This window comes from Hylobates moloch, unplaced genomic scaffold, assembly GCF_009828535.3.
Source record: "Hylobates moloch isolate HMO894 unplaced genomic scaffold, HMol_V3 SCAFFOLD_14, whole genome shotgun sequence".
Taxonomy (NCBI): Eukaryota; Metazoa; Chordata; class Mammalia; order Primates; family Hylobatidae; genus Hylobates; species Hylobates moloch.
In genome coordinates this window covers 71,066,270-71,089,445 of record NW_026652289.1, presented here as the reverse complement: position 1 = coordinate 71,089,445, position 23,176 = coordinate 71,066,270, and the positions used below count along the sequence as shown (strand labels likewise).

At 38.6% G+C, this 23,176-nt stretch overlaps 1 protein-coding gene and 1 pseudogene across 7 annotated transcripts in view; one reads left to right on the top strand and one right to left on the bottom strand.

Moving 5' to 3' along the window:
* TMEM62 (transmembrane protein 62) overlaps positions 1–23,176 on the top strand; it is a 48,014-nt gene that overhangs the window by 4,052 nt on the left and 20,786 nt on the right. For 3 of the 7 annotated variants that reach the window (XM_032175688.2, XM_058427365.1, XM_058427369.1), the window contains 7 exons: positions 1,058–1,103; positions 9,413–9,554; positions 11,681–11,805; positions 11,955–12,077; positions 14,710–14,865; positions 16,822–16,884; positions 17,586–17,745. In XM_032175688.2, coding sequence (XP_032031579.1) covers positions 1,058–1,103; positions 9,413–9,554; positions 11,681–11,805; positions 11,955–12,077; positions 14,710–14,865; positions 16,822–16,884; positions 17,586–17,745 — 815 coding nt within the window. The remainder of the gene's footprint in view (positions 1–1,057; positions 1,104–9,412; positions 9,555–11,680; positions 11,806–11,954; positions 12,078–14,709; positions 14,866–16,821; positions 16,885–17,585; positions 17,746–23,176) is intronic. The other 4 variants (XM_058427368.1, XM_058427367.1, XM_032175689.2 and 1 more) reach the window with 3 other exon arrangements.
* On the bottom strand, positions 2,632–4,396 carry LOC116482327 (farnesyl pyrophosphate synthase-like; annotated as a pseudogene).

The window sequence follows — 23,176 nt, the reverse complement described above, 5'->3', positions numbered from 1 at the left end:
TGCTACAGTCACACCATGGCTAGCTAAGTCTGTGCCAGCAGAGGCAGAGAGCTTGGGGTGGGCCAGTTGCCCCTGCTGGAGCCTCAGTTAAATCTGAACATCCCACTGTCCCAACCCTCCCACAGATGTGCACCGGGCTGTACTTTGGCTTAAGACTGCAGGTGGACATCTCCACTGCTCGGGAATCATTGAGTGTGTAGACAGGACAGCCTCCATGGAAGGCTGGTCATACCAGAGTCCCACCTTGGCATAGATCTTGCCATTGAGGCAGCTCTACTCTCTGTGCTGGTCTGAGGGTGGGCTGCCTGTCATGGGGGCAGCCATTTCCCAGGAGGTGTTCATTGCCGTCATCTGCAACGCCTCATAGGCTTCTTGCTGCTTCTGCTCCGAGTCATTCTCTGCTGGGCCTACACGCATGCTCTGCCAATACTGACTGTCTCTACAGATTTAGTCCCAACTCTAGCCCTGGCCCCTATCCTGAAAAGGTACCACTGCCCAAGAAACCTAGCCATGAAGGCAGCTACCTGCTGCAGCCCTGAAGGCCCCTGGCTAAGCCTGGAGTTTGGGACCTAAGTCCATCCCACTCACATCCTGGAATCAAGATTCCAGGGATTTAGCCAGCCTAGGGTCTAGAACTTGGAGCCTAACCTGCTTGGATTGGACTCAGCAACCCAGAGTCTAGCCATACTTGTTCTAGGAGAGGCTCAGTGGCCCTAGAGAGATGGGCCATTGTGGGAGTTCATGAGTTGGTGGTAGGGCCAGGGCCATCTGGACTCTGTTCTGAGTCAGGGGCTGAGTCTACCCTTTCCTTAGGCTAAGCACTTCTAGGTGGGGGAAGCAAACTGAAACCCATGGCAATAATGGGAGATTGTCCAGGATGGGGCCCTCTCTTAGTCTTCCCACTATTTGCTGAATAATAAATGGAATGGCTCTACCCTGGAGGTGTGTGTGGGAGAATTGTTATAAAAAGAATTATTTTCCCTTAGTCATTAAAGAAAATGTTTGTGTTCTTTTTTTAATGTGGATGAATGTTTGCTTTTTTTTTTTTTTAAATTAGATGCATTCAATATTCCAAGTCTGGACAGCGTCAAGAATTATTACAGGTACTGTAATAAACAGAAGACAGACCACTGTGTAGAGTCAGTGTTATAAGGAGGGTGTGGTCAATTCAATGAATGAGAGAAAACTTAAAAAAAAAAATTTTAAGAGGCAGGGGTCTCACTATTTTGCCCAGGCTAGCTCTGAACTCCTGAGCTCAAACGATCCTCCTGCCTCAGACTCCTGTGTAGCTGGGGCTGCAGGCACATGCTACTGTGCCTAGCTGAAAACATTTTTTAACAGATAAAATTTTTCTATAAAGAATCTCTGGTAATTTAAAAAATGAGCCTTTTTGTCTTTTTGTGACAGATGCATTTCTTTTTGTTTAGAGTTTTTCTTTCCTTTAATTCTTTCTGTTTCATATACAGGCATACCTCGTTTTATTGTGTTTCGCCTTATCGCACTTTGCAGATGTTGCGTTTTTTACAAATTGAGTTTGTGGCAAGCCTGCCTTGAGCAAGTCTATGGGAGCCATTTTTCCAACAGCATGTGCTCACTTCGTGTCTCTGTGTCTCATTTTGGTAATTCTCACAATATTTCAAACTTTTTCATTACATCTGTTATGGTGAGCTGCGATCAGTGACCTTTGATGTTACTATTGTAATTGTTTTGGGGTGCTACAAACTCGCCCATATAAGTCCAGGAACTTAATCAATAAATGTTGTATGTGTTCTGAGTGCTCCACCAACCAGCTGTTCTCCCATCTCTCTCCCTCTCCTCCAGCCTCCCTATTCCCTGAGAAACAACAATATTAAAATTAGGCCAGTTAATAACCCTACAATGGCCTCTAAGTGTTCAAGTGAAAGGAAGGGCCCAACATCTCTCACTTTAAATTGAAAGGTAGAAATGATGAAGCTTGGTGAGGAAGGCTGTTGAAAGGCTTTCAGATGGTCTGAAAGCTAGGCCTCTTGAGCTGGAGCAGTGAGCCAAGTTGTGAATGCAAAGGAAAAGTTCTTGAAGGAAATTAAAAGTGCTCCTCCAGTGAACAGATGAGTGATTAGAAAGTGAAACAGTCCTACTGCTGATGTGGAGAACGTTTTCGTGTTCTGGATAGACAATCAAACCATCTACAACATTCCCTTAAGCCAAAGCCTAATCCAGAGCAAGAGCCTAACTCCCTTCAATTCTATGAAGGCTGGGAGAGGTAAGGAAGCAGCAGAAGAAAAGTTGGAAGCTGGCAGAGTTTGGTTCATGAGGTTTAAGGAAAGAAGTTCACTCCATAACATAAATATGCAGTGTGACGCAGCAAGTGCTGATTGATGGAGAAGCTGCAGCAAGTGACCCAGAAGATCTAGCTAAGATAATTGATGAAGGTGGCTGCACTAAACAACAGATTTTCCATGTAAATGAAACAGCCTTCTTTTGGAAGAAGATGCCATCTAGGACTTTTATAGCTAGAGAAAAGTCAATCCCTGGCTTCAAAGGACAGGCTGACTATTGCTAGAGGTCCATGCAGCTGATTTTTTTTTTTTTTTAGAAAGTTACACAGTAATTTATTTAGGGCCTCCTCTCCCAACCCTTGCAGTCTCTAGGTCACTTTTTCCACTTGTAGATTTTGCGCACCAGCCCCAGAAAGATGACTGGGGGCAGGGAAGCTGCGTACTGTTCAATGAGACCCATAATGTGGCTGTAACTGTCTTCCTATTATTGCAAGAACACGGCCGGCAGATCCAGCTCCTCATATAGTGCCTTCACTGGAACCACCTTCTCGGCCTCCTTCTGCCCGAAATTCTCCTTCAGAATCTGGTATTGTTCTGGAGTGGCCCGTTGCAGACACTGAACCACCAGCCAGCTGCATTTGTTGTCCTGGATGTCAGGGCCAACTTTGCCGGTCACATTGGGGTCCCCAAAGAGGTGAAGGTAATCATCCTGATCTGAAAGAACTCTCCCTCTCCCATCTCCAGCAGGATCTTCTTGGCATTGGTATGCTCCTTCTCTCTATCAATACCTGCCATGTACATGGCTGCAGCTACAGGAAGGTAGAAGGAGTAGAAACTGCCTTGTACTTGACACTAGATTTGTACGTCTTTTCAGTGAATCTGCCAAGATCCGCATTGCCCTGAGGGGCTGTGATGAGGTCCAGGGTCTGCCCAATCTCAGTCTGATAGAAACTCTGCAGGAAGAGCTGGATCAGGTTCAGGTAATAGGGCTGCTCCTGGCAATAGAGCTATAGCAGGTGGTACATACATGCTTCCCTTCCAGAAGCATAGCAACATTGATGGCATCCAAACCTGCGCCTGGCTTCTGATATCAGCAGATCTGTCCCCGGTGGGTGAGGGATGAATCCGTGATGTCATCTGCCACCAGGAAGAAAGCTTGCAGCAGTTCCACACACCAGCCCATAGTCAGGGCCCGCTGGAGACTCTCAGCATCCTGTTTCCTCAGCTCCACCAGCTCCCGGAATGCTACTAGCACCGTCAAAGCCCGGTGATACTTGCCTCCAGTGGCATTGTACTACAGGACCTCCTTGAGCTGGGTGATAGCATCTCCTGTCTCTGGGTGCCCCATCTCATCCTCAGTCAGCACCCTAACAATCTGGGAGAAGCACTGAACGAGATCCTGCTTTTCTTGAACAGAAATGTCTGATTTCTGGTCTCCATTCATTCTGAGGGAGGAGCAAAGGGCTCTGTTCCTGGATGTGGGTTCCTGCTGCATAGCTGATGACTTTAAGTGGAGCCAATGCCCATTTACCATTCTGAAAGTCCTTGGGTGCTTAAGCGTTATGCTAAATCTACTCTGCCTGTGTTCTATATATGGAACAACAAAGCCTGGATAATAATAGCACATCTGTTTACAGCATGGTTTACTGAATATTTTAAGTCCACTGTTGAGAACTACTGCTCAGAAAAAAAATATTCCCTTCAAAATATCAATGGCCATTGACAATGCACCTGATCACCCAAGAGCTCTGAGGAAGATGTACAAGGAGATGAATGTTATTTTCATGCCTGCTAGCACAGTATTCATTCTGTAGCCAATGGATCAAGGAGTAATTTCAACCTTCAACTCTTACTATTTAAGAAACACATTTCATAAGACTATAGCTGCCTTAGATTATGATTCCTCTGATGGATGTGGGCAGTCAATTGAAAAATTTATGGAAAGGATTCACCATTCTAGATGCCATTAAGAACAGTTGCAATTAATGGGAGGAGGTTAAAATAACAACATGAACAGGAGGGAAAAAGTTGATTCCAATCCTCATGGATGACTTTGAGGGGTTCAAGACTTCAGTGGAGGAAGTAACTGTAAATGTGGAAATAGCAAGAGAACTAGAATTAGAAGTGGAGCCCGAAGAGGTGACTAAATTGCTGCAATCTTATGATAAAACTTGAACGGATGACAAGTTGCTTCTTATGGATGAGCAGAAAAAGTGGTTTCTTGAGAAGGAATCTACTCCTTCTAAATATGGTGTGAACATTTTTGAAATGACAACAAAGGATTTAGAATTATACATAAACTTAGTTGATAAAGCAATGACAGCATTGGAGAGGATTGAATTTCTTTGGGTAAAATGCTATCAAGCAGGATTGCATGCTACAGAGAAATTCTTTTTTTTTTTTTTTTGAGATGGAGTCTCGCTCTGTCACCCAGGCTGGGGTGCAGTGGCGTGATCTTGGCTCACTGCAACCTCCGCCTCCCGGGTTCAAGCGATTCTCCTGCCTCAGCCTCCTAAGTAGCTGGGACCACAGGCGCCTGCCACCATGCCCCGCTAATTTTTGTATTTTAGTAGAGATGGGGTTTCACCATATTGGCCAGGCTGGTCTTGAACTCCTGACCTCGTGATCTGCCCACCTTGGCCTCCCAAAGTGCTGGGATTACAGGGGTGAGCGACCACACCCGGCCAAGAAATTCTTGTGAAAGGAAAAGTCAATTGATGTAGCAAACTTCATGGTTGCCTTATTTTAAGAAATTACCACAGCCACCCCAACCACCACCCTGATCAGTCAGCAGCCACCAACATCAAAACAAGACCCTCCACCAGTAAAAAGATTTTTACTCACTGAAGGCTCAGATGACCATTAGCATTTTTAGCAGTAAGGGTTTTTTTTGTTTGTTTGTTTTTGTTTTTTTTTGAGACAGGGTCTCTCTGTCACCCAGGCTGGAGTGCAATGGCGCTATCTCAGCCCACTGCAATCTCCACCTCCCAGGTTCGAAGTGATCCTCCCACCTCAGCTTCTCGGGTAGCTGGGACCACAGGCATGAGCCACCATGCCTGGCTAATTACTGTGTTTTTTATAGAGACAGGTTTTCGATGTGTTGCCCAGGCTAGTCTTGAACTCCTGGGCTCAAGTGATCCACTCACCTCGGCCTCCCAAAGTGCTAGGGTAACAGGCGTTGAGCCACCATGCCCAGTCAGTAGAAGTATTTATAAATTAAGGTATGTGCATTGTTTTTCTAGACATGATGCAATTGCACACTTAATAGACTATAGTGTGATGTAAACATAACTTTTTTTTTCTTTTGAGACAGGATCTTGCTCTGTTGCCCATGCTGGAGGGCAGTGGCACCATCTTGGCTCACTGCAATCTCCACCTCCCTGGTTCAAGCGAGTCTTCTGACTCAGCCTCCTGAGTATCTGGGACTACAGGCATGTGTCACCATGCCTGGATAATTTTTGTATTTTTAGTAGAGACAGAGTTTTGCCATGTTGGCCAGGCTGGTCTCAAACTCCTGACCTCAAGTGATCTGCCTGCCTTGGCCTCCAAAAGTGCAGAGATTACAGGCATAAGCCACTGCGCCCAGCTGTAAACATAACTTTCATACGCACTGGGAAACCAAAAAATTCGTGTGACTCGCTTTTTTGCAGTATTTGCTTTATTGTGGTGTCAGGAACCAAAATATCTCTGAAATATGCATGCAGTTTAATGCTTTGTTTTCGCTAATGGTACTTTTAATATTCTACACGGGCTTAAAAAATTGTTTAAGTCATTGATACATAGGAAAATTCATTTATATCAGAGCTTGTCAGCCACACTACTGAGGTAACTGGGTTTTCAGAATCCTGAGATACTGATTCTCCTGGCCTCTGTCGTGGCTGGAGAGCCCAGTTAGTCACCTGGCTGCTTTCTCTTTTCATCCTGTGTCATACAAATATTAAAATTATCTTTATTTGTCATGAATGTGAAAAGGCAAGGGATCTCTGAATTAGAAACCAATTCTCTAGTTTCATTATGTTTAGATTCCTCTTTTGTTTGCAGTGCACTTTTCAGCCTCAGGGTATTCAGTAGCTTTGTTCTGCATTGTCAATCAATCATGTAGCAAATATTTATTGAGAGTCCATCCCTAGTTGGATAGTGTGAGAGCTACATGAGCTAATGTTAAAAATTTGGCTTTTGCCTTCAAGGAACTGATAGTGTAGTTAAGGGACATCAGAATTATTTAGGAAACAATTAGAAAAGAACATGAAGAAATGGCCGATGAAATGCTAGATTATTTGGTACACGTGATAATCACTATGAGAAATCAGAAAAGCATGGGGTGGACATAGAGAAGACTTTATAAAAGAAGCAAAAAGTGTGTACAATCTTAAAAGATGAGTAGCATTTGAAGATGTAAGACATGCCAAGGAGGATATTTTAGGCAAAAAGATAGGTATGAAGAGAGATCTTTAAAAGCTACGGACTGGGAAACCAAAAACTGAACTTTGCAGGGGCAGTAAGGAAAATGGTATCACCAGAATTAACATTCATACTGAGGACTAGTATGACACTGGATAGGTAGCTTAGGGCTAATTTATGGAGGTCTTAAGTAACAAGCATAGAAATTGAGATGTGATGGGTAATAGTTCATAATTTAGCATAGGTTCTTAAGGAGGCAAGTAACATAATTAAAATAGTGTTTTATAAACGGCAATCCCACAATAAAAAAGGAAAAAGATGGGATAAAAAGGAAAAAAGAGATATTGGAGTTATGTGGACTAAATAGGAGGGTCCTGCAATAGTCCAGTCATGATATGAAAAGTCATACCCATCTGAACTAAGTTCTTGGATATGGAGATGGTGACATCAATTTGAGGATGGTAGGTCAAAAAGCACTGGTTAACTGAGTTTGTATAATTAGAGTCACCATACATTGGAAGAGAAGGCTGTTCTCTTCTGTTAATGTGAGAAAGGAAAAGGACAGAGATGAAAATCTTTCACTTCCTGTTAACTGTTTGTATCTTTGATGGTGACTGTGGGGAGTTAGGAGACATGTTCAAAAGTAATTAACAGGACTTGGGGCTGAGTGGTTATTGAGAAAGTAAAGTGAATAGTCTAAAGTTTCTTACCTTTGTATTTTTTTTTTTTAGCCACCTAAACTTTATCTGAATTTAATAAATAGCATTTTACTAAAAATATAAATATTACAGAAATATCAATCTGAAGAAAAAAAAATTGAAGTTAAATCTTGATCTTAAAAATGTCCCAGAGAGGAGGCGGAGCTTGCAGTGAGCTGACATCGCGCCACTGCACTCCAGCCTGGGCGACAGAGCGAGACTCCATCTCAAAAAACAAACAAACAAAAATGTCCCAGAGAGGCTGGGTGCAGTGGTTCATGCCTGTAATACCAGCACTTTGGGAGGCTGAGGCAGGTGCATCACAGCCTGGGCAACATGGTGAAACCCCATCTCTACAAAAATACAAAAACTAGCTGGGCATGGTGGCATGCACCTTTAGTCCCAGCTACTCGGGAGGTTGAGGTGGGAGGATCGCTTGAGCCCAGAAGACTGAGATTGCAGTGATCCGAGATCATGCCACTGCTCTCTAGCCTGGGTAACAGAGCCAGACCCTGTCTCAAAAAAACAAAATAAGCCCCAGAGAATGCCAAAATCCCATATTATGTTAACATCATACATTTTAACTTGTGTTTTCAAATAGTTGGATTTATTTTTAGACAGTTGGATTTTAATGTATCAAAAATGCAGGAAAGGAAACAACATATATAAGATTATAAGATTCTGAGGAATAACTGAACATAAAATAAGCAAGAAAAAATATAAGTAAAAATTTTAATTTAGAATAAAACCCTGAAATAGAATTTTTTTTATTTTTTGAGACAGAGTCTCACTCTGTCACCCAGGCTGGAGTACAGTGGCATGATCTCCACTCACTGCAAGCTCTGCCTCCCGGGTTCACGCCATTCTCCTGCCTCAGCCTCCCTAGTAGCTGGGACTACAGGCGCCTGCCACCTGCCTGGCTAATTTTTTGTATTTTTAGTAGAGATGGGATTTCACCATGTTAGTCAGGATGGTCTCGATCTCCTGACCTCATGATCTGCCTGCCTCGGCCTCCCAAAGTGCTGGGATTACAGGTGCGAGCCACTGCACCCGGCCCTGAAATAGAAATTTAAAAAATACCAAGAAGAAAGGCAATATAACTAATTGACATTGTTTAAATTGGGTTTGACTAATTTCTGAGTATTAGTTGTAATGTCTATATAATATATTTACTCGGTTACATTATATTTGATGGCTGTTGTGGCCCACTAGCATATTAAATTTCAGGAGTTTATTTGTATTTTTAAATATATGCTGTTAGGTAAAAATCATGTAAGACACTTAGATAAAAGATAATACTAACTTTTCTTATAATGTTCTGACATTTGAATAATATAGGTATGCCCTCCAATAAAATCTATACTTTCCTTCTTATTTATTCAACACATACTTAATGAGTGCCTGCTCTGTACTGTGTTACTCATCCTTTCTTCCTGGTCTTCACTCTGCAGTTTTATGGACACCTGAACACTGTTGACACTTAAGGTGGCAAACTTTCATTAGTGGATATAGACCCTGTGTATGTTATCAATATATCTTTAGGAACTGAAAAAGATTTAACAACCCAGACCTAGACTAGTATTTTTTCTCCTTGCTTGAAGACTTCATCTTTGCAAGTCTTTCTTGTGAATTAAGGCTCCGTAGTCCTGTTTCAAGAAGTAGACAGCTTTTGTATCTCACTACACCAAGAATTCTAGGTACTTAGTAGGCCCTCACTAAATCTGCAAATGATTGATAAATACTGTTCCACTGGATTTTGATTTGTTTCTTTTTGAACATTTAATGGACTCCCTAAAAGAGCCGTCTTACTTCCGAACTTGGTGAACTTGTGTTTGGTTACTGATGAATTAGTTTGCATGAGTCTTTGGGGACAATGGGAGAAAAACTTTGAAATTTCATCAGTTTATCCATTGTGGATCTAGTTTAGTATATTTCTCTGTCAGATCAGCAAATCTCTTTTTCAAAGGAAGGTAAAACCTAGCATATTAGGGAAGGAATTTTAAAGCACTGTCTTTTTATGATTACACTAACGCCCTCCTGTCTTCTATTTTTTAGGAAATATTCTGCTGTACGTAGAGATGGCTCTTTCCATTATGTCCACAGTACTCCCTTTGGCAACTATTCGTTCATCTGTGTAGATGCCACTGTAAATCCAGGGCCTAAGAGACCCTATAATTTCTTTGGAATTTTAGATAAGGTGCAGTAAAAATCTTACTTCCCTTTGTAGCTTACTTATTTTTTCATGGATACATGTGGTTCACTTAAAGTTATCAAAAGTAAACTAGCTGTTATCTAGGAATGCTTGAGAGAAATTTAACTTAGTTATAGGTATGGCTAGAAGTTACTGGCTATTTCATCACTATTTTTGCTATCCTTTTTCTTGTCCCAAAATCTGAGAAAGAAGTACCTCACACTTTTTGGAGTAAACATTTATTAAATAGGTACTGAGTACAGGATGCACTTTGCAAGGTACAGGACATGCAGCTTTGTGCGGTATGTTCCTAAGTTCCCACAATTGCCAGTTGTAACTAGTGTTTTTTTTTTTTGAGACGGAGTTTTGCTTTGTCGCCCAGGCTGGAGTGCAGTGGTGTGATTTCAGCTCACTGCAACCTCCACATCCCAGGCTCAAGCAATTCTTGTGCCTCAGCCTCCCAAGTAGCTAAGATTACAGGCATGTGCCACCATGCCCAGCTACTTTTTACATTTTTAGTAGAGAGGGGGTTTCGCCATGTTGGCCAGGGTGGTCTCGAACTCCTGATCTCAAGTGATCCACCTGCCTCAGCCTCCCAAGGTGCTGGGATTACAGGCATGAGCCACTGTGCCCAGCTGGTCTATATTTTTTTTAACAAGAGAAGGACAACTATTGAAATCAGTAAGTTTATTTTCAAGTATTTTGACAAGGCTAGGTGATTGCTGGATTTAAACTGTGTGGAAAGTCTCATTTGAGAACTTCTTATTATTTATTGGTACAGTAAATGCCAACTCATTATTTAATAAGCATATGCCCCTAAGTAAGACATATGTGCTCATATGAAAGAATACAAAAGTGATAAGATCAAGTTCTTAGACTCTTAAGAGTATTTAATCTAGTGGTGAGGTATAAGACCAGTAAAGAAATAAATATAATAAAGAGCAGAATTTGCTAAATTAGAACTAAGAGTTTCAGAGTTATACGAGAGTTCGAAAGAATGTGAAATCAAGTGAACAGAATGTTGTCAAATGCATTGTGTTACTTTAGGCATTTTATTTAATTAGGTTCTATTTTGTTGCCTATCTATCAAGTGTGTTTAGTCAGGGTTGATGAACTTATATTAAATCCCATTCCTTAGTATAGTGTTTTTTAAGGTAGAATTCCAGGATCAAGTACATGAAAACCAACTGGAGTGTTACAAAATGCAGATTCCCTTGCCTTGCCCCAGACTTATCAAATTAAAAACCCTGAGGGTAGATTCCAGAAATGTATTGCTATAAGCACCTTACATATAATATTAATGCATATTTACATATGTACCAGTTATTTTTTGAAATCAACCTTTGAGGTATGATTTGAGTGCTATAAAATACCCTCATTTTAAATGTTTGAAGAGTTTTGACAAATGTATATACTGGTATAACTGTCACCACAGTTAAGACATAGAACATTTCCATCATCCTAAAGTCTTGTCATCCTTGTACAGTCTGTCTTCACTTCCTAGGGAATCACTGATTGGTTTCCTATCAGTATAGACTCCTTTTGTTTGCTCTAAAATTTTGTATAAATGAAATCATATGGTATGTACTCTTGGGTCTGTCTTCTTTTGCTCAGTATAATGTTTCTGAGATCCATCCATATGATTGTGTGTATCAGTAGTTCTTTCCTTTCTATTGCTGAGTAGTATTCTGTCATGTGGATGTATTACAACTTGTTGATGGTTTCTAGTTTTTGGCTATTATCAGAGCTGTTATAAACATTTAGGTAGAAGTCTTTCCATGATATTATTGGAGAAGTTTAGTTTCCATATCCCTCTTTATTAATTGCAATGTGTTATACAAAGCTGTAAAGATTAGTGATGACTTCTTTATTTCACAGTTTCCTTATCTATTAAAAGAGGATAATACCTACCCTACCTATTGCAGAGCTATTTTTAGTATCAAATGAAATATAATGTATGTGAAAACAATTTGAAACTTACATAGGTCCATAGAGGTCATTAACTATTAAGGTTTAAGGCCTAGACACATATAATAATTATTATAAATCTTCAGAGGAGTTTTCTAATCTGTTGACTTTAGATTTTAGCCTGAGCCCTAATTTAAGATCCTTCCATTTTTCTCCCATTTCAGAAAAAGATGGAGGAGCTCTTATTACTGGCCAAGGAAAGCAGTCGGAGCAACCATACAATTTGGTTTGGACACTTTACAACATCCACTATTCTTTCTCCGTCACCAGGAATCCGGTCAATAATGAGGTGAGACAAGCTTCCAAAATCAGAATTAATTTGTTTTTAGTTTTTTTATTTTGCTGTTACCTATTCTGCTTTTCTGGCAAGACATTTTTATTGGTTTGGCCTCACAAGTTATCCTTGTTCATTTATTTCATTTATTTTTCATTGGTTAGTTCGGCTATAGCTTATTTGTGTGGACATCTCCATACACTTGGTGGACTGATGCCTGTTTTGCACACTCGTCACTTCCAGGGCACTTTGGAACTTGAGGTGGGAGACTGGAAGGATAATAGGAGGTAAGGGAACCTCCCCACAGAATAAAACTTATACACATAAGTTTTGCCAAAGCAATGATAGTTTTCTTACTGATACCATGGGTGATCACAGTTAAAGAAAAACTTGTGATATTTCTGTTTTTTTAAAGTAATATATGTCTCTGCAATCATTGTCATTTTGCAGAAACCTTGTCATAGCTGTGACGTTTACTATCACTATGTTACATTGGATTTTCAAGATACGTCCATTAGGAAATGGACTCAAACTCTAGTGTGCACAAGAATTATGGAGGAGCTTATGAAAAATAAAAATTTTCAGGCGCTACCTCTAGAGATTTTGATTGTGTTGGTCTGGATTAGGGTCCAACAAATTACATTTTTTTTTTTTTTCGAGACAGAGCCACGTTCAGCTGCCCAGAGTAGCTGAGATTACAGGCACCCGCCATCATGCCCAGCTAATTTTTGTATTTTAGTAGAGACGGGGTTTCACCATGTTTGCCAGGCTAGTCTTGAACTCCTGACCTCAGGTGGTCCACCCGCCTCGGCCTCCCAAAGTACTAGGATTACAGGCGTGAGCCACGGCGCCTGGCCCAAACTGCCTTTTTAAAAAGCCCTCTGGGTGGTCTATGCATGACAATTTGAGAAATACTAGGACTAGAAATGTCATTTTTTTCCTCCTGAATTTTGTATCTACCATACTGGTTATTGCTACAAGATGGTAGTGATTTAAGTTCTTCAAATAGATGATAATTGGCTTTTTTAGATTAAAGTCTCTCTAACAGAAAATATGTTTATCAAAAGCATGTAGTGTAGTTAAATATATGTTTTTTTTTCTTTTTTAAAAGAAGTATTCAAGTGAAATAGTTTATCAAGTTTTGAGGAGTATCATCTTATTGTTTAACTATTACAGTTATTTAATTTACACAAACCCTGTGCTCTCAGATAATAGGTACTCAACAAAGATTTGTTGAGCTGAATATGTTATCTTTTTATTTTTAACTACTTCCATTAATTAAAAAGGAACTTTACATCTTGGAAAGTACTTCCTCATTTTGGTTGACTTTTTAGAAACTGTATGAGTTATGCTTGAAACGTGTAATTATTTGGCAACTATAATTACTTTGAGCTAAGAGTTGGCTGTTCATGGCTGTGAGGCTGTGGGCTGGGCTATGATTGCCTTTTGTGAGATAGTGTTACTAAGCCTTGACCAGCTTCTTTATTTCTTCTAAGTGCTCCAGTTACAAGTTGTGATGTTAATTATGAAGCCATTTCCTTTCTCTCTCCACCAGCTTTCCTGTGTTCCAACCCTGGGGTTTTATTTGGAGTGTACTCCAGATAAAAGGACCTAAACTTTACCTGCCCTTATAAACACTTAAATTGTGTTAGTTACAATAGAATAATTTTTAAAAACAGTATATTGGAAATATTAGGCTAGGCCTTGTTGTAGATGCAGATAAATCCAGAAACATCAGTGGCTTAACACAAATGTTTTTCATTTGTATAAATTCAATATGAGTCAGAACAACTCTTATCCATGGGATGAGTCAGTAATTCAGACTTCCTCCATCTTAAAATTCCTATTTCGACATGTCAATTCCAGGGCAGAGAAGAGAGCAAGGAGAACTCACACCCACTCTTAAGTACTTTGGACCACAGGCATGATATGTGTCACTTCTGTTCACAGCCCATTGGCCAAAACTAGTCACATGGTCCCAACCTGATACCAGGAGACTGAGAAATTCAGGGGAATGTGTAGAGAATTTCATGAGCACTATTGTTTCTGCCATAGTGAATCATTTCTTTTTTTAGTTCTAAAAGTTAGAAAATATAAAACTTTGGTTATTCTTTAATGAATATTTTATACCTTTTGTTATTGCATTTGGAAAATGAAAACAACTTTAATTTCTTTGAAATTATAGAAATAAATGTTTAATGCTAGGCACGGTGGCTGACGCCTATAATCCCAGCACTTTGGGAGGCCAAGGCAGGGGGATCACCTGCGGTTAGGAGTTCGAGACCAGCCTGGCCAACATGGTGAAACCCCGTCTCTGCTAAAAATAGCTGGGCGTGGTGGTGGGCACCTGTAATCCCAGCTACTTGGGAGGCTGAGGCAGAGGTTGCAGTGAGCCGAGATTGCGCCACTGCACTCCAGCCTGGGTGACAGAGTGAGACTCCATCTCAAAAATAAGAAAAAAAAAAAAGAAATAAAGGTTTAAAAGGAGCATGAAAGATTTCTAATTTTGTTCATATCAACCATTTTAATATTTTATGTAGCATTGTTGATGGGATGAAGAATGTCAGGTATTAGGGTTATAATAAATGTTTTAGGTTCAAAATTGTCTTAAAGTACAGGGATAAGATGAGTTACTTCAACAAGTATTTATTTAAAAATTAAAGAGTACATGCCATGTACCAGGTGTTGTTCAAGAGCACAGTTGAATCCATTGCCCAGTCAGAGGCAGTTATGTGACAAATGTGAAGGATAAAGTGATGGGGTAAGGGAAGAAAGAAAGAAAATATTACTTAATCTGTATTCAAATTAATCATGTAAAAAAGTCCTAGTTATGTATTTTTATATTTGTTCTGTATATTACCTTCATGACCTCTTACAATGTGAAGTGACTAAATTACCTTATCATTATCTGGTCTCTAGGTACCGGATTTTTGCTTTTGATCATGACCTCTTTAGCTTTGCAGATTTGATCTTTGGCAAGTGGCCTGTGGTTCTTATCACCAATCCTAAATCACTCCTTTATAGTTGTGGTAAACATGAACCACTAGAAAGACTTCTTCACTCAACACACATCAGGTATGTAGCAATTTTTCAGAATTTACTTTCAGTTTGATAATGATGAAGAATAAGTCATTGTGATTGCATTCACATGTGAAAGCTATGAGATGCCCCATTTTAGTTTTTTCAACAACCTAAACATTATATAAGATAGATTGCTTACTGTTTTGTTCCTATTAAGTTAAAAAGCATATCATTTTTTTAAGCTGATGAAATTTTAAAAACCATTCAGAAATCCATAATTCTACTATTATTATTTTTGTTTTATTTTATTCCAGGCTTTTTATTTGCATGCTTTTACATTGCTATAAGCATAATGTACACATTCCTTTATAGTCTACTTTTTAAAATTTGCATTATATATCAAAATTTTTTTCATTTTGCTATGTAGCTTTCTAAGAAAGCAAAAGCTATATATATAATCCTTACGGAATTGAAAATTCAGTTGGCAAGTGAATTTGTTTTGTTTTGATTTTCGACAGAGTCTTGCTTTGTTGCCCGGGCTGGAGTCCAGTGGCCTGATCTTGGCTCACTGCAACCACCGCCTCCCGAGTTCAAGCTTTTCTCATGCCTCAGCCTCTGGAGTAGCTGAGATTACAGGTGTGTGCCACCACGCCTGGATAATTTTTGTATTTTTAGTAGAGAGAGGGTTTCACCGTGTTGGCCAGGCTGGTCTCGAACTCCTGACCTCAAGGGATCTGCCCTCCTCTGCCTCCCCAAGAGCTGGGATTACAGGCTTGAACCACCATGCCTGGCCGTGAATTTGATTATATAGATTAATAGAATCCAAATGGGACATTAATATTCTTTTTGCAAAGAGACATATAACTTCTTTCAAATATAAGAGCACTTTTTAAAATATACTTTTACAATTTATTTTGAAAAGTAATATAACAGAACAACCTTTGGAAAATAGGGTAATGGGATTTTAAGTATGTTTTTCTCCACTTCTAATAGAACTATTGTTAGCACTTCTGAGTATTTTTTCTCAGGCATTCTCTCTTAAGCATGTTTTTATATAATTATAATCATAAGGCCCAGTCTATTCTAATTCCTGATTTGTTTTCTTTCAGCACAAAGAATGTACCACAGTTTTTCTAACCATTTTCATATCTCATTGGTGAACTTTTAAGGTTTTTCTTATTTGTGGATGAATATCTGGTACATATATATTCTTCCTTCACTTGAATAATTTCTTTAAGAAAGAGTTCTAGAAGTGGGATTCTAGGTGAAAGAGCTTGAATTCTTTTATGACTGTTGATAAAAATTGCCCAATCCCTTTTTTTTGGAGCTAAAATCACTATTTTTAATCATGGTAAGCATGATTAAACAAAGTACACATGGCATAAAATGTACCATTTTAACCATTTTTAAGTGTACAGTTCAGTAGCATTAAGTTTGCTTTAAGTTTACATTGTTGTGCAACCATCACCATTATCCATTTCCAGAACATTTATCATTTTCTAAAACTGAAACTTTTACCCATTAAACAATAACTTCCCATTCTTCCCTCTCCCACAGCCCCTGGCAGCCACCAATCTACTTTCTGTCTCTGTGAATTTGACTACTCTAGCTAACTCATATAAGTGGAACCATTCAATATTTATACTTTTGTGACTGGCTTATTTTCATTTAACATGATGTCTTCAAGGTTTATACATGTTGTGGCATATGTCAGAATTTCCTTCCTTTTAAAGGCTGAATAATATTCCACTGCACATTGTGTGTGTGTGTGTATATATATATACACCTATGTATACACACATATGAATACACACATACACACATACCACATTTTGTTTATGTGTTCAACGGACACTTGGATTGCTTATAACTTTTGGCTATATTGAATAATGCTTCTATGAATATGAGTGTACAGATATCTGTTCAAGTCCCTGCTGTCACTTCTTTTAGATATATATCCAGAAGTGGAATTGTTGGATCATATGGTAATTATCTGTTTAATTTTTTAAGGAGCTGCCATACTGTTTTCCATGGTGGCTGCACCATTTTACACTCCCACCAGCAGTGTATCAGGTATCCAATTATTTTCAACAACAGATGCTAATTTATAATATTACCAAGCAATATGAGTGCCAAATTCACAGTACTCTTATTATTATTGGATATTATACTTTAAAAAGTATTTACTAATTAACTTGTAAAAGATGGTACCAAGATGTTTACATTTATTGTTTTCATCACTAATGAAATGGAATGCACATGTGTCAGTCAGGTTTTTTGGTGGGAGCTGGATATCAGGTTTAGGTGTCATACTCTCTGAAAGGGCTTGGTAGCCTAGTCCTGGTTATAACCCTGTTTCTTTGGGACAGACACCCTGGTACCAAATGAGTAGATGGTAGGCTTGACATTAGATTAACAAAATGAGATTTCCACCCTATATTATTTTCCTAAGAGAAAAATCAGTACTTCTGGAGTTTCTTCAGAAAGAACTTTGAAACTACCTTACCTAGATTTGTCAAAAGAAAATTGATTTTTCTTTCTAAAAAGTAAAAGAATAGTTTCGAATTTCTTACCAGTTCAGTTTTGCTAATTGTCCAACTCCAGAAGCCACCATTCAGAAAGAAACCAGATCATATGGATAGTGGCTCCTGCCGTTGTACAATATGATGGTTCTGCCTATACGTATATATCTGCAAGTTATAATAGGGTTATTCTGCTTTACAAAAACAATGACAAACCTCAAACCATGTGTTTTATATATGCTCTCATTTTAGAGTCTTGGCCTTTTCCTTATCCTCCATTACTTCTGTCACAGTTAAGATTGATGGAGTTCATTTAGGCCAGGCTGTTCATGTGTCTGGTCCCATTTTCGTACTGAAGTGGAATCCTAGAAACTACAATAGTGGGACACATAACATAGAAGTAATCGTCCAGGTAAGTTAGTAATTTATATTTACTATGTAAATGATTAAGCTGTAGCCACAATGAATTCTGGTTTGGAATTTTTTAGTTAATTGGTAATGAAACCATGTTTAAAAAAAAAATGGGGGCTGGGCATGGTGGCTCACGCCTGTAATCCCAGCACTTTGGGAGGCCAAGGCAGGCAGATCACCTAAGCATAGGAGTTCGATACCAGCCAGGGCAAAACAGTGAAACCCTGTCTTTACAAAAAAATACAAAAATTGGCTGGGCACGGTGGCATGTGCCTGTAGTCCCAGCTATTCAGGAGGCTGAGGCAGGAGAATCCACTTGAGCTCAGGAGGTAGAGGTTGCAGTGAGCTGAGATTGCACCACTGCACTCCAGCCTGGGCAACAGAGCCAGACCCTGTCTCGAAATAAACAAAAAAAGTGAAAAAATTTGGGCTGAGGCTGGAGGATCGCTTGAGGCCAGTAGTTTGAGACCAGCCAGGGCAACATAGTGAGACCGCATCTCAACAAAAAAATAAAAGTTAGCTGGGCATGGTGGCGTGCATCTGTAGTCCTAGCTACTTGGGAGGCTGAGATGGAAGGATCGCTTGGGCCCAGGAGTTCAAGGTTATAGTGAGCTCTGATCGTGCCAGTGCACTCTAGCCTGAGTAACAAAGCGAGACCCTATCTCAAAAAATAAATAAATAAAAATAAAAATAAATTGAATACACTGTATTTAGTATATTCTGAAAATGGGCACTTGGAATAATTCTAATATTAGATTAAAAACTAGGCAGAGGAGAAGAGGAGTGGCCATAGACTCCCTTTTTTTAGCCCCAGGAAATCATTCTTTTGTTTTCTTCCAACTTTGCCCAGAATCTTTTCATAATAGGGGCAAATTCCCCAGTATACCCAAAAGTAATAGAATAAGTCAGAAAACATGTATTATGTATCTATGTCTTTGATTGCTGTCTCTAATTGTAGGACAATTGTGTCGTTATTTGAAAGCTTCAGGACACAGAATTTTCAGTGCATCAGAGGCACTTTTTTGTTAGAGGAATAAGCATTGTTAGCATCTGCAGTACCAGTTTGCCTTTTCTTATTCTGATTCAATTTAGGGCATTTAACTTATTAGCAGCTGTCAGAGTAGAAAGTAATAATCATTACCAAAATAGAGCAGTTTCATTAAACTCTTAAGGCGATAAGCTGTGCTCAGAAATTAGTTTCTTAAACACACTCACACACACACACACATCTGTCAATTTCTGCAACTTTATGTTTTGATGACAGTTGTTAACTATTTAATCTTCTAATATTAAGATTTAATTTGAAACACCAAATAATTTTTCAGAAAACATATGTAGTTATTTTCATTATCTTTTTTATCCCCCCTACAGAGACAGGTTGAGCAGGAAGAAACTATTTACTGAGCTCCCTCTAAGGAGATGCTAGGCACTTAGAATTTTTTACTCAATCCACAAAACAATCCTTTGTTGGGGGTAGTTTTACCCTTGGTTTGTAAATGGAGAAACTTGTACATCTGCACAAAAGAAGACACTCTGCCATGCCACCCATCTTTAAAATGTTCTGTGTAGAAGGAAGAAAAAACTTATAGAAGTAGAAGGAGAGATAGCTGCAGATGAACCCTTAAGGTCTTTCATATTAGAAGAAGTTGGATCATTTTAAAGAGACTTGAAGGTTCATGTGCACCTAGAATAAATTATTCCCTGTCTTTACAGTCACTACAGCCTGGAGTGCCTCAGAACCCCAGTGTATTATTTTCTTAATAAGGTATACATACAACTTCTGTAGTTTTATGAAGAAAAAAAAACCATAGCTTATATTCCTTGAAACATTTCTGGCTGCTTAGTTGAATCCTTAGTACAAATGTAAAATCACATACTTTTTGTATGTTTAACATTTCTTACAATGGTATCAAGGTATAATTTACACATAATAATATAATAAACTGTGTATATTTAAAGTATACAATTTGGTAAGTTTTGACATATGTATACATCCTTGAAGTCATCACCTACAAGCAATATGATACATTTCCCTCAAAAGTTTTCTTGTATCCTTTGCAATCTGTTTTCCTTACGTCCTCATTCTCAGGCAAGGACTGATCTGTTTTCTGTTTTCTTATATGTATAACCTTAAACAACCTACTGAGTATTAAATAGGGAACCTGGTCCCCTCATTCATTCATGGGAAAGTTCTGTCCTTTTAAATACAATAAACTGTAGATAAGTCAGATTTGAAACTCAAAATCTGTGGGAGAAGACATTCGTTTATTATCTAATATTTTACCTACTCATTGTATTTATTGAATATCTATAGGTTCCCCGCAGTCTAGTAGCAACTAGACCTTTAGATCAATTTTCAATGTGGGTCCTGGGCTAGTGGCATCAATATCATCTGGGAACTTGTTAGAAATGGAAATTCTCAGGTCCCATCCGAAACCTACTGAATCAGAAACTTTGGAGATAGGACCTAGCAATCTAGTTTAACAATCTCTCCAGGTGATTCTGATGTCCACTAAAGTTTGAGTACCTGTAGTTTAAGATTATTGTGCCTACTTTGCCAATTTAAAGAGTAGACCCTAGAAAGGTCTAATCTCAAACATTAGAGAAATCTAGATTCCTGCTTTAAAACAATAACATAGTTTAATATAAGCACATTTTGAGCAATAAAAGCTTAAAAAACACAAATGTTAGTTCTTGTTATTTTTTAAGTTTTTTTATAATGGGAAAATTTTAAATATCCAAAAGAGGTAATATTATAATGAACTCCCATGTATCCATCAGCCAATCTCAACAATTATCAACTCATGATCAATCTTGTTCCTTCTTTATCCCTATCTCCCCTCCCTGCACCATGATGTCATTTCATCTATAAATATGTCAATATGTATCAGTAAAAGATAAGGACTATTTTTAAAAAACTTAACCATGATGTCATTTCATCTGTAAATATGTCAATATGTATCAGTAAAAGATAAGGACTATTTTTTTAAAACTTAACCATGATACCATATCATACCTGGAAGACTAACAGTAGTTCCATAATATCAAACTACCCAGCTAATGTTCGGTTATCCCAATATGTCACATAGATAGATAGACAGGCAGATAGATAGATAAATAGATATGTATATTTTCATTTGGTTGGTTCAAACTGGAATCCAATCAAGGCTCATATATTCTATTTAACCGACTTGTCTCTTTCGTCTCTTTTACTGTATAGATTGCCTCCCTTACCTCCCCCCCTCTTTTTTTCCCCTTAAAATTTACTTGTTTTGGAAACTGAATCTTTGGTCCTGTGGAGTTCCCTGTTTTCTGGATTTTTGCTGTTTACATCCCTGTGGTACCATTTAACATGTTCCTCTGTCCCCTTCCCCCTTAGTTTCTATAATTGGTAGTTAGATTAAGAGGTTTCATCAGATTTACATCTGTTTGTTTTTTGGCAAGAGTACTTTATCTGGTTTTTTATGCTTTTAACAGGATGCGCATAATATTTGGTTGTCTCTCTTTCTATAATGTTAAGATGGATCAGTGTATTCAGCTGTTGGTAGCCTTATCCACTGGTGTGCTGGTAAATATTTAGTAACCAGCTTGGGGCAAGTTACAGGGGTCAAGGAGAGGGGATCCTGATTTGTAGCGTTTCCCTGATTTGTACCATCCCCATAATATAAATATTTCTACCATAGCTGGTTTTAAGCTACCAATGCCATGCTAAGTGGCCTGCAAAATTGCTGAAAACTTAACAGTTGACTCTTGTGAGCAGTCAAGCCAGCTCCAGCACACTGTTGGCTCATCCCTCCGTTATCTTTTCACCTAACGGTTTTTAGTAGCCATTGATGATACTTACCTAAATCCATTTTTTTATTAGAGTTATAAAATGGTGATATTCACATTTTCTTTCTTTATTATAGGAATATTAATTAGAACAGTCCTATGAAGGAAAAATTATCTCATCTATTTGGTACCCAGATATAGAGTTCACACAGAAAATGCAAGATAAATTCTTCTTTCCCTATTGACCCTTTACTGAACCAGTTTTCAGAATAATGAGTTGGTTCTTTAGTATCTGCCAAATGTGACTGAGTCTTTTACATTTAGTATTATTATAAATTCAAAGTTTAAAAAATATATTGATGTATAAAAAAATACTTGATGTATTTCAGTCCATTGCATTTATTCTTTTCCATGCTCAAATTGTTCCACCTTTGGCTAGTGGAAGCCTCTTCATGTTGACTACTAAGCCCTTTGACACAATTCCAGTAGTCTTTGTTCATTTTCTTACTTTCTGATTTGACAAGATATTCCAAACTTTTCTTATGCATTTTTTTCTTTAAAAAAATTTTTTTTAAAGTTTCACTTCTTGTGAGTACATAGTAGGTGTGTATATCTATGGGTTACATGAGGTGTTTTGATACAGGCATGCAATGCATAATAATCACATCATGGAAAATGGAGTATCTACCCTCTCAAGCATTTGTCCTTGTTTTACAAACAGTCCAATTACACTCTTTTAGTTATTTTTAAAAGTACAATTAAGTTATTATTGACTCTAGTCACTCTGTTGTGCTATCAAATAGTAGGTCTTATTCATTCTTTTTATGTTTTTTGTACTGATTAACCATCCCCACCTCCCTCCCAATGCCCCCTTACTACCATTTCTAGCCTCTGGTAACCATCCTTCTACTCTCTGTGTCCATGAGTTCAATTGTTTTGGTATTTGGGTCCCACAAGTAAGTGAGAACATGTGATGTTTGTCTTTCTGTCCATGGCTTATTTTACTTAACATAGTGATCTCCAGTTCCATCCATTGGTTGCAGATGACAGGATCTTATTCTTTTTTGATGGCTGAATAGTACTCTATTATGTATCTGTACCTCATTTTCTTTATCCATTCATCTGTTGATGGACACTTAGGTTGCTTCCAAATCTTATTGTGAACAGTGCTGCAACAAACATGGGAGTGCAGATATATCTTCTTGTGCACTTCCTATTCAAGAACTGGAATGAGCTGTTTCACTAAAGAGCACTGGTTTCTTGTAGTGAGAAATACTATTTTGAGACCACAACCTGGGCACCAGCCTAGGTAGCTCATTACTGTTAGCTTTGTTGTTATTTCTAGGCCTTTTTAGGGAACAGAGGGAAATACAAATTTTTTTTTAAAGGGAAAATACATGTGAGTGCATGCTAATATTTACTATTTAAATGTAGAATTATAGGTTTTAAACTTTTTTTTTGTCTTTTTGACAGAGTCTTACTCTGTCACCCAGGCTGGAGTGCAGTGGTGTGATCTCGGCCCACTGCAAGCTCTTCTTCCTGGGTTTAAGCAATTCTCCTGCCTCAGCCCCCTGAGTACCTAGGATTACAGGTGCGTACCACCATGCCTGGCTAATTTTTGTATTTTTAGTAGAGATGGGGTTTCACTATGTTGGCCAGGC